The following is a 15,102-nucleotide window of genomic DNA, read 5'->3' as shown; positions in this document are numbered from 1 at the left end:
CTAACATGATAGTATGAGTTAGCATTTTTCTTTGAAATTTTTGTTTTATAAACATTGAAACTATGTACTTGATTCAAGAAACACTGTATGTACAATGTGTAATTATAAATTGCAAATACAATGCCTACATTAAATGAGCATTAAGTTCTGTTTGGGGTTTTTTGTTTGTTTATTTTATTTAACAAAATAAATTAGTAAGTGGGGCGCCTGGGTGGCACAGCGGTTAAGCATCTGCCTTCGGCTCAGGGCGTGATCCCGGCGTTATGGGATCGAGCCCCACATCAGGCTCTTCCGCTATGAGCCTGCTTCTTCCTCTCCCACTCCCCCTGCTTGTGTTCCCTCTCTCGCTGGCTGTCTCTATCTCTGTCGAATAAATAAATAAAATCTTAAAAAAAAAATAAAATAAAATAAATTAGTAAGTGAAGCAATAGGACCTTTGTCCTAAATATTAACTTTAATTGTATGCATTGAAATACTGTAAGGCTCTTAGTTTTTAGTGTGTAATCTAAGAACATTTTTTACTTGAACAACAAAAACCCTAAATAAAAGGATTATAAATTATGAAAAATAATTGCCAGACCATATCAATAACAATACTTAAGTAAAAATAAGTAAAGCATCTACTATTCTTACCATTATGCACATGACATTCTCAAGGAGCAGATGACAAATCCCAAGTATGTATAAGTCTCAAGGTAGAGGGAAATGGAATTACTTACAATACAATTTGCGAAAAGTAGGAATATTAGCAAAAACTTTGTTATTTAAGTAAAAATTAACTGAAAATATTCATAAGATTTTGTAGCTTTAGAGTTAATTACGATTTGCGCAGAACTGAAACTTACAGTTGGAGTATCTTCATTACAATAACTCCGGTTAATAAGGCTTTTGATTATTCAAGATAGGAGATAAGAATATAAGTTCATTTTTTCAAAATGTTAATAGAGGAAACTTTTCTGAAAGCTTTTTTTAGAAATTCTTTCCTGATAGAAGGATATTGATCTTTAGCAATTGTTTCTTAATCTGTTTTTTAATACCTGCCTTTTGGAATTTTTTATAGCAGCTTGATGGTATGCAGTTTTCTTAACCAAGTCATGATCTTTTGTAATTTTGGTTATCAAGGACAGAGCACTACATTAACTTTTCTTAATTCCCTAATATTATTGAATCATATGATTCTTCAGTTATCCTGTATTAGGAGTTGGTCTCTCTTTACTGCAGTAGCATTCTGTTCAGATGTGTGAAATATGGGTGTGCAAAATGTTTGAAAGGTAACATCTGTGAAAAACGTTTAAGTATTGTAAATTGTGTTACAGTGTAACTATCTTCTCTGTATTCTCAAACCGTACTTTATGCACTTCTGAAAAATATGGACTCAATTCTCCTTTATTAAATAGGATTAATTAAATGGCAGAGCTATGATTTCTAAGGAAAGGTTGATTTAAAAATCCTTTAACATTTCAAACAAGATATTAAATCAGTTCCAAAATAGAGATGGAATGAAATCCCAAATCTTTGAAAAATATAAATGAGCTATCTGTGGGGTAGAAGCAGTACTTGATTGCGGATTTGTTGTAATTTGGTTTTATCATTTAATTATTTTCTTGACTGACAACAGTATATGGAAATTGTCATATGCAGATTAGTCAAGAACATTTATTAAACATTGGTATAAATACACAACCTTCCTTAATTATTTTTCATAACCATCAAAATATTATCAAATGTCAGATCAAAGATGTTAATGAGGTTTGACAATAAAATGAATTCCAGATCTTTATATGATATGTTAGGTGGGCTCAGCTAGTATGTACATATAACCTGTTGAGAGTTTTCTAATGTTCAACAACTTTGGCTATCTTGAGTGTTATAACAGGGAGGAATATAGTAATTAATAGATTCAATCGTGTGGTCAGTATTACTGAGAAACAAATGGGAACAGCTCATTGGTAGTAGTGCTTTTGATAGAAATCTAATGGAAAATAACTAGAAACTGTCTAAATGTAAGCTGAAATACTTGATTAGTGTAGAATAGAATATTTTTCAGGAATGTTTGTAATTTCAATTGTTCGATACTTACAAAGAAGCTCTGTGGTTATGGCATCAATTCTTTACCTGATTAAGACAAAGTGAATTTGTCACTTCATTTGTTAGACTTTTTGCTTTTGTTGGCTTCAGTGTAATTTCAGAGAATGAAATTTATGAAGTTCTTTTACAGTTTCTTTTTTAAAAAACTTACTTAGTCATGGGTGACTTACAAACAGGAATAAAAAAACTTCTCTTTTTAGTTCTGCAACCTAGGTTTTCTGTAGAAGTGACAAGGATATGATTTTTTTTTCCACATAAGGGAAAAAGCACAAAAAGGACTTGGTTCAAGTCTGGATTTTGTTTTACCTCCTTAGGAGGAGAATGGTTTAGTGACTGTAGGAAGTACGAAATAATAGTTTGGGAATAATCTTTGCCATTTAAGAGAAATGATCAGAGTTTATCATTCAAATTTTTAAAACTTTATGATCTTCTCATCAGTTAAAGTGTTTTCAAAGCAAAAAGCACCAGAAAGATAAATCCAAAGACCCAGGCTTGATTAAAAACTTATATATATTGAGGTCAATACTTGAGCCTTTGAGTCTTCGAAATTAGTGATGAATTTTGTCTTGTGCATTTAAAAATGTCCTGTTCAAAGTGGGTCTTACTGAATAAGCAGTCTGTCTAGAATAGTGTTTCTCAGTACATTAGAATCTCCTGTAAAACTTTTAAAATAGTGTATGAACCTGAATTGAATGGAGATTGGGGCCAGGTCTATGTGATGTTAAAAGTATTTCAGGTGACTTTAATGTGCTGCCATGTTTGAGAACTGTTGGTTTAAGGTTTTTCCCTTTTGTTTCCACTTTTTAACTCTAGTTATAATGACTTTGGTAGAAGGAACAGCAGTTTATAATTGGGTTGTTTTCGGCACCTGGGTGTCAGGTAAACATCTGCCTTGGGTTCAGGTCATGATCCCAGAGTCCTGGGATCGAGCCCCGCATGGGACTCCCTGCTCAGTGGGGAGTCTGCTTCTCCCTCTCCCTCCACCCCCCTCTCTGCTCCCACCCCCATTCATGCTCGCTCTCTCTCGCTCTGCTCTCTCTAATTAATAAATAAAATCTTTAAAAAATAATTGGGTGGTTCTTCTGTATTAAAATAAGTACCAAATACTTCAGTGAAAATTGCCAAGCAGTCTTTAAAGGAATCAAATTTTTTTAGTTCAAAAACAAATTGCTTGATTTTTTTTTTTTTTTTAATCAGTAGAACATGTCTTTGGTGATAAGTTTGGGCAAATCATTTAACATCTCTGGACATTCTTTCTTTCTTATAAAATAAGGTAGCAGAACCCGGGAGTGACCTAAATCCTGTACTATGTAACAGAAGTGTGATTTATTTCTCTATTTAAAAATTTTCAGTAATTTTTTCTGCTTATATGGCATAACATTCTGGTTTTGCACTATGGTATTCATATTCAGCTTATTAAGTTTTTTAATCCATACTATCTTGCTGATAATATTTGCTATCTCTGGAGCATTTATCTCAGTGCTTTGGTAGGTGATGAGTATTAAACCAGTTCTTATAAGATTTCATTCCAGCTCTTTTTTATTCTATGATTAAATTTTTTTGCCTTAGTTTAAAATGAAAACTTTCCAATCAAAAATTTATATTGAAGTTTGGGGAAAGATGTGAAAATAGAACATACTACATAACATGCATAATATGCATTTGTTTAGTAGTTCATGTATATTATCCGATTTGATCCTCTTAAGGTAGGTATGCATATTATCACAGTTCCTGGAGAATTAGTTGACAGTTTATATGTTACCACTGTACTGTTCAATTCCATTAATATTTGCAAGACCTGGGGCTTCTTCACTAATTGAAATGCTATCTTAAGCTTGATGGTGAAAATGTGTATGTTGGTCTTTTAATTGCAAAGTCCAGGAACTCATAAATAAACAGAAATAAATAGTTTTACTTTACTACGTTCCTGGAAAGTCGACTATGTAAGAGTAGAATGAGAACCAAAATGCTGAGTTTTAGTCAGTTATTATTCATTTATCCAAAGTCCATAAGACTTCTATGAAACATACTGTATTGGGTGGTTTTGACTTTTTTTATTGCTGTATAATTGACATACGATAGTCTATTAGTTTCAGGTGTATAACATAGTATTCAGCATTTGTATACCTTGCAAAATAACTACAATAAGTCTAGTTGCCATTCTGGTTTTTTCAATTAAAAATTCTTTGATGCCTTTTGCTAATGTCTTCAGACTTGGAGATGCTAATTTTTTAAATTCTGAGGTTTATTTTTATATATCAGAAAACTAATGCCCTTGAATTTTTTTAGTAGAACACTAATGTGGTATGTCATACTTTATCATACTTAAAAGAGTTTATATATATAAATCATAGAATAATGTAGTTTAGCTGCGTATTTGAATAGTTAAGATAGATGTGTAGATGTGCATATAGTATATGATCATATTAACGAAGTCTGTTTTTTTGTTCAAAGCCGAAACCATAATTTATCCCCTAAATGTGAAAGCTTGGATCTATAGCCTCAATCTTTGCTCTCTGTATTCTTCCCTTCCACCTAACCCCCAACACTTAAATAATACTTAGCGGAGTGACATTAAGATGGTTCGTGTCATTTCAAATACTTGAATTCTTTAAATTAAAGCACTTAATTGAGTGGCATTTAGCAGTTTTAACAATGTCCAGCATCAAACATTTTAGGAGAGGAAAGAACAGTAACACTTCCAGTGGAAACTGATGGCATTTCAGGAGGCAGAAGGTAATTATTAAAATTAGAATGTTTTAAGTTTGAATAAGATTTGATGTTAACCAGCTATGGTGCCCTGGAACCTGGAGCAGATAGTGTTCAGGTGGCTCATGAACACTGACCTGGAAAGATGGGTTGAGGCATTAACTGCCGGTTTGGTGCTTTACCACATTGATGTAGGCTTATGATTGGGGAGGACAGCACCAGAATCAACTGTAAGGTAAAGAAAGAGGCACCTATGAGCACCATGTCAGAGATCTCTTTTTATAACTATTCTACCACCAGTGTCCGCTGTAAAGGTATTTCTAAAGGTAAAGAAGGTAGTATAAAAACCATTGCTACATAGTTGAGGCTGCCAAATAACTAGAAAGGAAATAAAGGATTATTTGGGGTCTTTCCTATAATGCTTAGTAAGCAGAGCAGACTTCGCCATGAAATCAGATAGCTTCACTTTTCATAAAAGACTCAGATAAGTGACATACCCTTCTCTTATAGTAAATTCTTAATTATTTAAGTCCCTAATGGCTATATTTATGGCTACTTGATAAAAGATTTTAATATAATTCATCCTACTTGCTTAAAACCTTATCTGTGTTGTAACTTGTTCCTTTTTAAACTATTATTCAAACTCTTTACTATGCTGTTCTTTTTGCCTAAATAATCCAAATTGAAATTTGTGAGTGGATATTTATTCCATTATGTGGAAAAGAAAATATCCCTTTTAAAAAGCAAATATCCCTTTTAGAATTTTGACTGATTCAAAGGTCAAAGACCTGGTAACTATAAGAATTTCTTGATTTAAGAGGTTGGTATTAAAGGTATTTTCTTGAAATGACCATTTTATTTCTAATATGAAAATCATTTATAATTTAAATGGTAAGTTTTTAAGCTGGGAAATACTGAAGTATTTCTTTACATACATTTGCAGAAATGTGTCCTAAATTTACTGGAGTAAAACAGAATGATTCTCCTAAAGAACAAGTAATGGTAAGTTAATTCTTCATTTTTTACCTCAAAATTTTAAAATGCATGCTATGACTCACTGGTATAGTAATAAATTCTTTAAAATTTGTTGGTTTTTTTTTGGCATAATCTATTCTTTTTTTTTAATGTTTTTTTATTATGTTAGTCACCATACAGTACATACCTGGTTTTTGATGTAAAGTCCGATGATTCATTAGTTGCGTATAACACCCAGTGCACCATGCAATACGTGCCCTCCTTACTACCCATCACCAGCCTATCCCATTCCCCCACCCCCCTCCCCTCTGAAGCCCTCAGTTTGTTTTGATTTGGGTGCCTGGGTGGCTCAGTAGATTGGGCATCTGCCTTCAGATCATGTCATGATCCCAGAGTCCCAGGATCGAGCTCCCCCGCCGAATCAGGTAGTCTGCTTCTCCTTCCTCTGCTCTTCTCTCTGCTTGTGCTCTCTTGCTCACTCTCTCAAATAAATAAATAAAACTTAAAAAAAAAGATTTCTTCCTAAAAAAAACAGAATACCGGAACTAGTTGGCTACATTTTTCTAATAAGGTATAACTGTTCTATAAATCAAACAGATTAGTAGAACAAATTATAGAAGTTTGGAATTCGTCTTGAAAGTCTAAATACAGAGGGAAGGCCTTGCTTTTCCTGTATGCACACAGTAGGATGTAGGGTGTGTACAGTAAGGTGGAATTTCTAAAAGTAGTAGGAAAATGGTAGTTAGGGTTCAAGATAAAGCTTTTAATTACCAGCTATTAATTTTAGCACATCTATGATTAGTAGTTGACATGCTTTGAAAAGGATAGAAGTAATTTTTTAAAAATATTTTATTTATTTATTTGACAGAGATAGAGACAGCCAGTGAGAGAGGGAACACAAGCAGGGGGAGTGGGAGAGGAAGAAGCAGGCTTCCAGTGGAGGAGCCTGACATGGGGCTCGATCCCAGAACACCGGGATCACGCCCTGAGCCGAAGGCAGACGCTTAACGACTGAGCCACCCAGGCGCCCCAGGATAGAAGTAATTTTATCTGTTACTAATTCAGGTTGTCATTCTCATTAAATTTTTAATCCTCTGTACCCTTCTCAAATATAGAGTTGTAGGTATATACCTTTATTAAATTATAAATTATTTAACATCATGTAACTAGTAAATACCTGTCTCGAGGGAGCTCTTAGTTGTGAGAAGAAATAAAATCACATGGTTAAGAGGTTGCATGATTAGTGCTATAATCTCTATTCATAATTTATTGAGAAAATGAAGAAGGAACATACATTCTGCCTGAAGGAGGGAGTGCTTGCAACGGGTTTTAAACTACAGGGAAAAGGAAGAAATGGTTAGTACATTGACACAGATTAGGACTTATTTTTTAAACAGAGGTCGTAGCGTTAAGAGAGGCAAAAAAAACTCAGGCGGTGTGTTCAGGGAACTATGACAACATAGGGTATTTGTAAGAGATTAGTTGGCTTGGGAGATAAAATAGGGAGGGCTTTGAACACTTAGGTGAAGTGGTAACTAATATGGTAGGCAAGAGTGAGTTCTTGAAGGCTTTTGAGTAGAAATAAAATACAGATAGTCTGTTGCCATAGGTATTAGAAGAATCAAAATTATATCAATGAATTTTGAAAGCATTCTCCATACACAGCATATAGAATGCTGTCATAATAATGTTCGTGGCCAGAATTTTTTTAGTGTCCCTCATTGAGGAACAAAATGCCCTTTGGTAATAAAAGAGAGAATGTATTTAGGAATATGAATAAATGCATGTATTTGTGTGTTTCAAAAAGTGATTTTTTTTTGCTGATTTGACTTAAAGTTTTGGGCTTGGGTCTGTATTATTGTTGGGATAAACATTTTTATGGCATTAGCTTTTTTCAAGCTAGCACAGATAGGTATTCATACACATGCCTCATCTACTCATTCACTAACTCCTTTGTTAGATGGAGGAGAAAGACTGTCTTACTCATCTCTGTATTATATACAACTTAAAGCTTGGTAGGTAAGGTACCTCAGGTTTGGTACTATAATTTAGCTTGCAACTGAATAGATGTAAGATTCTAGGTAAGTTGCTTTTATTATATCTAAGTCCTGTTGCAGACTGTAAATGGGGATGATAGTTATACCAAACTCATGAGATTATTGTGAGAATTGAAGAACTATATAAAGGGTTTAGCCTAGTGCCTCACACATTATAAGCATTAAATAAATATTAGCTATTATAATACAGTTTTTACTTAATAAACTAATCAGAATTTGTTGATAGTCTTACAAGTCAACTATCATGATTTTTACCCACCCTTCCCATTATGCCTATAATTCAGTAACGAAAAGGGAGTAAAAGTAAGTGGATTAGTCTCTAGATTTGGTATAAAGGCTCAGTTTTTATTTTCCATAGTTCACAGGAAAACATTCGAAAATGAGCAGCACTATTTAATAACATGTAAGTCTGTATGTATTATTAACTAAAATTATAGGCTTCGACTAACTCTACTTAAAACTATAGGATGGCCAAGTCATTTAATCTTTCCACACCTTGGTTTTCTCATCTGTAAGAATGAGATAATTATACCTTACAAGTTTGTATGACTTAAGTAATACCATTTTTTGAAGATAGTATTATGTTCTGTTTTTCCTCTCATGTTTCCGTTGTTTTTTTTTTTTTCAGTTAAAAATCTCTTGTGTGGTTAAAACACTGAAAGACAATTTTATTTATCTTTGTTTTAACAGATACAGTCTTCTCTGCAAGATAAAGCATCTGCAAAAACTACCCATGTTTGTCAGACTTCATATTCATGTGAAACTTCACCAAATCACCACCAGTTAGCATTTAATCATCAAGAATTAGAACATTTACAGAGTGTGAAAAACATTTCACCTTTACAAATTCTGCCTTCCTCAGGTAAAAAATTAACTAGTAAATAACTAGGAAATTCCAGGTTAGAAATAATCACTGAAGCACATTGTTAGAAATTATCTACTTTATACCTAAAGGTACTCATTACATTTGTTTTTTTAAAAATTTTATTTAAATTCAATTAGCCAACATATAGTGCATCATTAGTTTCAGATAATTCATCAGTTATATATAACACCCAGTGCTCATCCTATCACGTGCCCTCCTTAATGTCCATCACCCATTTAATTACCCCATCCCCCCACCCACCTCTCCTCCAGCAACCCTCAGTTTGTTTCCTATATTAAGATCTCTCATGGTTTGTCTCCCTCTGATTACTTCCCATTCATTACATTTGAATAAGAAAATTATATGTGCAGTTCACACGCAACTTACTTTCAGGTAGATTATATACGTTGGCATAGGCCATACATTAAAACCTTTTACTGCCAGGGTCCATACTACTAAGTTCTGAGCAGATTTGGGAAATGTTGCTCTAATTTCCATGGTGCCTCTTTGAGTTGGAAAGGTAGGATGGAATATGGAAAAGATAGAGATTTTATAGGTAGAATAATTAAGTTATATACATGAGAAATAGTTTACAGCTAAGGAAGCTTGGGCTAGAAATACTTACCTGGCAGTGGTTCCCATTTACCAAAACATCTTCCAAATCTGGTTAAATTTTTATATTGTTAGATTTATTTGACTAAATATCCTGTCTGTTAGTCTTGTCAGAAGTAAAGATATTGCTATCTCATCCTGATTCTCCTGCCAGTGTATGGCACAAAGGATAATTCTTTGATACTAATGAGCCCAGCCTAGGAGTACCTGAACTTTGAGAAACTGTTCAGGTCTAGCCTAGAGGCAGGTGTGAATATTCCTTATCCACTTCTTCCCTCTAGGCTGCTCACTGTGTTGTGTTTGGCCTTCCAACAGCAGGGGTTTCTCCAAAGCAGAAGAAATTTCTAAATTGTCTTACTACAGCACAGATTAGGAGAAACAGAGGAGTTTTGATCCTCCTTTATTGCTTCCAGTGATAGCTCCCTACTGTTCTGTGTTTGAACATTCCATATTGTATTTAACTCAAGTTTTAGCTCTTCCCAAAGCAACACTGGAGGGCATCCCAGGAATAAAAAATAAACAAAGATCCAAAGTATGAAATATTTACATCTGTCCTTTTGTGGAAAAAGGTTTTCAAATTATGCAGGAGCATAACTGAAGATGTAGTAATTCTGGGTCATGAATTACCTTGAATACAAGTGTTCCATTTGGGTCTTTTATTTTGTATATAAGTAGCTTCAAACAGGAGCACAACAAAATTAGATTTCATATTAGGAGACGATTATTGCTTAACTATACAGGGGACAAATTAAAATGAAGATACTCTGGTGTAGTTGGGACCAAGTAAGGAAGCCGAGTGCTATAGTCTAGGAAAGAAATTATGAGGACCATAACTAAGGCAGCAAGTATGGAAAGGATATGGACAAATTAGAAAAATATTTTTGTGGTGCAGTTGATAGGCTCTGTTAGAATGAATGTCTCACCAAGGTGTCATCCAACAGTTGGACTGCCATTAAGAGACAGTGCTCACTTTGGACATGTTCGAAGTACTAGAGTATCTAATTGGAAATATATAACTATAAATGGGTTTCTAGAACTAACAGGGTATAATGAGAACTATAATTTAGAAATTACCAGTATATAGAAGCTACTTGAAACTGAGAAGGAATGAAAACCCCCAGGAAAATGTATGGAGCAGGAAGAGAAAGGTCAAGGACAAAATTCTAAGAAACAAAACTTCCTCAGTAAAAATAGAAGAAATTAAATTAAAAGATGATGTCATCAAATCACAAGAGTACAAAAGTACCACAAGAGTATATTGCAATGCATTAAAGTAAGATGAGGAGTGAGGAGAGAAGATCAAAATTGACAGTGTGAGATTTTTTGCTTTTGCAAAAGGTTTTTTAGTGGCCATTGTGATTGGGGTAGAAGCCAGATTTCTATAAGTTGAGAAGTAATGGAATCTGAATGTAAACCAGTCTTTCAAGAAGTTTGTTGGTGGAGAAGATAGCTGTGGCTTTAATAGGAAGATAGTTTTTTGGGTTGGGGGGGGTTCGTTGGATTTTTTTGGTAAGAGAGGGAGACATCGTTTCATTATGTTTGAGTTTTTGAATCAGATTTAGACATTTTTAAAGGTGGATTGGAAAGAGCCAGAGTAGAGAAAGGTGCTGTTTTCACTATAGTAAATTCATAGAAGATTGGTAGGAATAGCCCTGAAGAAGAACTAAACAGTAGAAAACAAAGAATTCGGTCAACAACATCTTTGTTCCTATTTTAAGAAAACATCCTATCTATGAAAAGTCAGGCTTTCAATGTCTAAGTCTTCAGTCGGGGTAAGTTTATTATATTACTTAAATTTTGGATTATATGTGATGGTGAGTAAAAGGAATTTGTGTGAATATTGTATAAAAGGAATGCTTGGATGATGCCAGCGTGGCTATTCTATTGCACTTACCAAATTTTTCAGAACCAAGTGGCTTGCATTTGCCACCTGTAGGTGTCACTATGCCCAAGGGAAACTGCAAATGTGTATGGGCTAACTGTATAGAGAAGTTTACTTTTCTGGGGTTGAATCGTGATGGAAATAAATTTTTAGTTAAATCTTTTAAACAAAGATTTTTTCACTTACATTTTCTTAATTAAAAAAAGTTTGACAAAATGTTAGTACATAAAAGCTTTAAGAAATTGAATCAAGTGTTAGACCAGTTTTTTCAAAACTACTGCCATCATCTCATGAACTGGAAAATGCCTAATTTTTTTCCTTAAAATAAGGTGAAGTGTTAAGTTACAAAGGATTACTAGCCTTATCCTTATAACTAGCCCATTTCCCAAATTCATTTCCCAGCTTATAAATCTTCACTCAATTATATTAAGAATTTTTTAAAAACAAATACTTATGCTGTCATATGATTGTGAATTAACGTGGCAAATGAAAAGGTAAATCGAAGAGTTTGCCATCTATTAGGAAAAATAAACAACTGGTATACAAAGTAAAAATAATATTCCCTAAAAGAATCAAATCAAAATTTAAAGAGGTGAGGAAGGCAAAATGACCTGATCTCTTTGGCAGATGTGTATTTTACAGATTAAGTATCATTTGAGCTGGATATTGGAGGAAGAAGTAAGACTTATCTATGTATATCTAGGACTGAAAGGCATTTTGGATGGAGGAAACAACATGCATGAAGGTATTTAGGCAATCAATAATTGGATGTGATTAAAGCTTTGGTTGGATAAATAGGAATATGGGGGAATGAATTTGGAAAGGTAGACCAGGTTCAGATCATAAAGAACCTTGATAACTGCAGACTTTGGACTTAATGGTAATGGTATAGTCAGTGGGGAGCTAGTGAAGGGTTTTTTTGAGCAAAGGGTGTGCTTCAAGGTAATTAATCTGCCAATATTATGTAGGTCAGTTGGAAGAATGGGCCATAAGGACCAGAGAAAGAAGAGACCAACTGGGCTTTTGCAGTAGTAGGGGGAAAAAATGAAGTAACAGAAAGAAAGAAAGAAGAACGAAAGGTTGAAAAAAATTACAAGGGTAAAATGAGCAGGTCTGTGGCTCAGAGAATATGAGCTAGATACTGGTGCAGGTTGAAAAACATAAGTCTGAGAAAAGAGAAGTTTTGTAGTGTTGTGCGGACCAAAGGGTCATCCCCATAAAAATGTTTTTCAGAAATTTGGACCCTTGACATATTTCCTAGGCTTTTGTGACGCCCTTTTCTTCATCACCCCCTCTTTGAATGTTCCTTACAGATATCTCTGAATCTGCCTATCTCTAAATACTGATAATACTCTGAGTTACATCATTAAGCCTTTATCTTTTCACTTCAGGGTATTCCAGCAATGTTCCAAAGCCTAGGTTTACTAAGATAGTAGTGATCCCCTCAACTTTATAGCAGTAGGCTTGGAACAGCCTTCCCATTTACCCAGGTATGCCATACATTGATTATTTTCTACTTATTATAACATGTAAAAGGTTGGAAGGCAGTGATCTGTACATTCTGCCTGAGTAATCTTGGTGTCTGTGACTTCCAGTCTCATTTTTACAAATCAAGCATCCAGGCCCCACGTGTATTTATACAACTCTACTGAACATCTTTTCTTAAATATCACATAGGCATGTCAACACAGCATGTCAAAACTGAATTTCCCTATTTTAATCCCCACATTTTAATCTTTCCTCTTTAATTCTTTTTTTGCTTTAGAAAATACTATTCCTTTGTTAACTACCAACAGGACTGGCCTACATGGGGCAGTGGACACTGGGCTCAGGCTATGTGTGGGATGCAAGGAGGAGATGATGATTGGGAGGCTGCTTTGAAGGAAAGGGGTGGAGGCCAGGTTCAAGAGCCCCTCAGATTCACTTCCAAGAATGGGTAGACCTTGTACAGGAGTCATGGCAAGCTATGGCCGTGCCACCAGTAAGATTAAGAAATTCCTGGAAATCGATCTGGCCTCTAGAGTTGATGTACAGTTTTTTCATCATGCATTGAAGGACGCCAGGGTCATCCTGGTTCTTTGTGAAAGCAGCCAGTTCTGTATTCATGAAGGTTAGGAACTCTGGAGAGTGCAATTATTACCCTCCTATCCAGCACACTTCTGGAAAACAGTAATCAGAAAGTCGATGCACTGCTCAGTCTCAGTAGGGCTGGACGTTTTTGCCATATTTTCGTGGAGCAGGCACGAAGCCTGTGATCAGGTGGTGGCCATGCTCTTCCTCTTTAACTCTTGATAATAACACTGCCACCACTTATTTTAGCAAACTGAGAGTCATTTAGAATTTACTTCTCTTGACACAGTACTCTTTCTACTTCTTAAATAATATCTGGCCTTAAGCACAAAAGGGATGTAGTTCTAAACTTAAAGCTTAACTCCCTATTTTACCATTCCTTGTTGAACTGAGAAAACGGTACATTGGGCTATATAAGGACATAAAAATTTAATCTTTGTTCTTTCATTCGTCCCTCCATTGTAACTTTTTTCTCACCCTTCTATGTTCACTCCCAACCCTTAATGTTCCTCTCTTATTCGAACCTCAACTTCAACTAATAGGACTTGGCTAGAGAATCAGTCAAGCAACTGATGGGTAGTAGAAGCTTAAACGTAAGTTCCTACAGTATGTAAGTGGCTAGATTTCTGTGAACTTGAATCAGTTAACAAAGATAGCAACTTAGTTTTCATTTGTCTCCTCTGTCCTTTTGCTACTTGTTAGGGCCTGTAGAAAAGAATTAGGGAGAATTGAAAGAGAAATGACCCAAGTAAGTTCAGGCATCAGGATGTTCATGGTTGCATGTGGCAGAAAAGTCAGTTCAAGATGGCTTGAACGATATGTTATTTTGTTAGCATATACAATCACTAGTCCAAAGGTAGGTCAGTCATTTAGGCATGGTTTGACCAAGGCTTAAGCTCTTTTTCTGTGGTTATCTTTACCAATAATAAAAAATATTTGTATGCAAGTTTAACAGCTAATAGGATTGCATAGATTGTTCTCTTCACCCTTGAGTCAAGCCAACCTTTTACATTTTATCCTCTTTTTTCTACTAGCTGTTGTAGATATTTAGTGTCTTAGTTCTTCCATTCTATGTGTTTTGTTTTCAATTTCACAAAGAAGTATCTTTCCCTATGAGCCCTGCATTGGCTTAGGCCTGCTCTTTCCTAAATGACTCACTGGTGTTGGGGTAGGGTTACCATGACTGGTTTGGCCTAATGAAAACCCATCTCTGGGGTTGAGGTCAGTTTGCGCATTAGAGGACCATGGGGACAGATAAAACAGATTTTGGTGGGTGAGCCACAGTGTCAACTATCCTTAATGTAGACAAAACAAGAGGACATAAATTTCAAGTGAAAAATGTTTATTTTACAGTGTAACAGTTTCTCAACTAAGAATATTCCAAAGTTAAAACAACATCAAAAAATTAATCATTTTGTTTTCATAGTTTCTGACCTGGGAGTGGGGGCAGGAAAGGAGAAAAAGTCAAATTATGAACAAACGAGATGAAATATCGGATTTTACTGTTCTAAAAATGTGTGCATCTAGGTGATTCTGAACAGCATCTGAATGGCCTAACTGTGGTGCCTCAGTCCGGTGATAATGACCCAACGGTGTTAGAATCTGAATGTCACGTACCCGTGCAGAAGGTAAGAGTGATGGTACTTTTTCCTCAAGATCTTGAAGGGATTTAAAATTGAATATGGAGGTGAGCACCTTTTCATGGACCTGTTGTCCATTTGTATATTTTCTTTGGGAAAATGTGTGTTCAGATCCTCTGCCTATTTTTTAAACGGATTGTTTGATTTTTTTGCTATTGAGTTGTATGAGTTCTTTATGTATTTTGGATATTAACCTGTTACCAG

At 34.9% G+C, this 15,102-nt stretch overlaps 1 protein-coding gene across 1 annotated transcript in view; it reads left to right on the top strand.

The window, feature by feature from the left end:
- Nucleotides 1–15,102, top strand: part of BRDT (bromodomain testis associated) — a 54,755-nt gene that overhangs the window by 20,210 nt on the left and 19,443 nt on the right. The window contains exons 12-14 of the mRNA XM_026497482.2: nt 5,741–5,799; nt 8,520–8,691; nt 14,786–14,886. Of these exons, the coding sequence (XP_026353267.2) occupies nt 5,741–5,799; nt 8,520–8,691; nt 14,786–14,886 (332 nt within the window). The remainder of the gene's footprint in view (nt 1–5,740; nt 5,800–8,519; nt 8,692–14,785; nt 14,887–15,102) is intronic.

The sequence above is a fragment of the Ursus arctos genome, unplaced genomic scaffold (genome assembly GCF_023065955.2).
Source record: "Ursus arctos isolate Adak ecotype North America unplaced genomic scaffold, UrsArc2.0 scaffold_12, whole genome shotgun sequence".
NCBI lineage: Eukaryota > Metazoa > Chordata > Mammalia > Carnivora > Ursidae > Ursus > Ursus arctos.
Note: the sequence above shows the minus strand (reverse complement) of the source record. Positions and strands in the feature narration are given on the sequence as shown.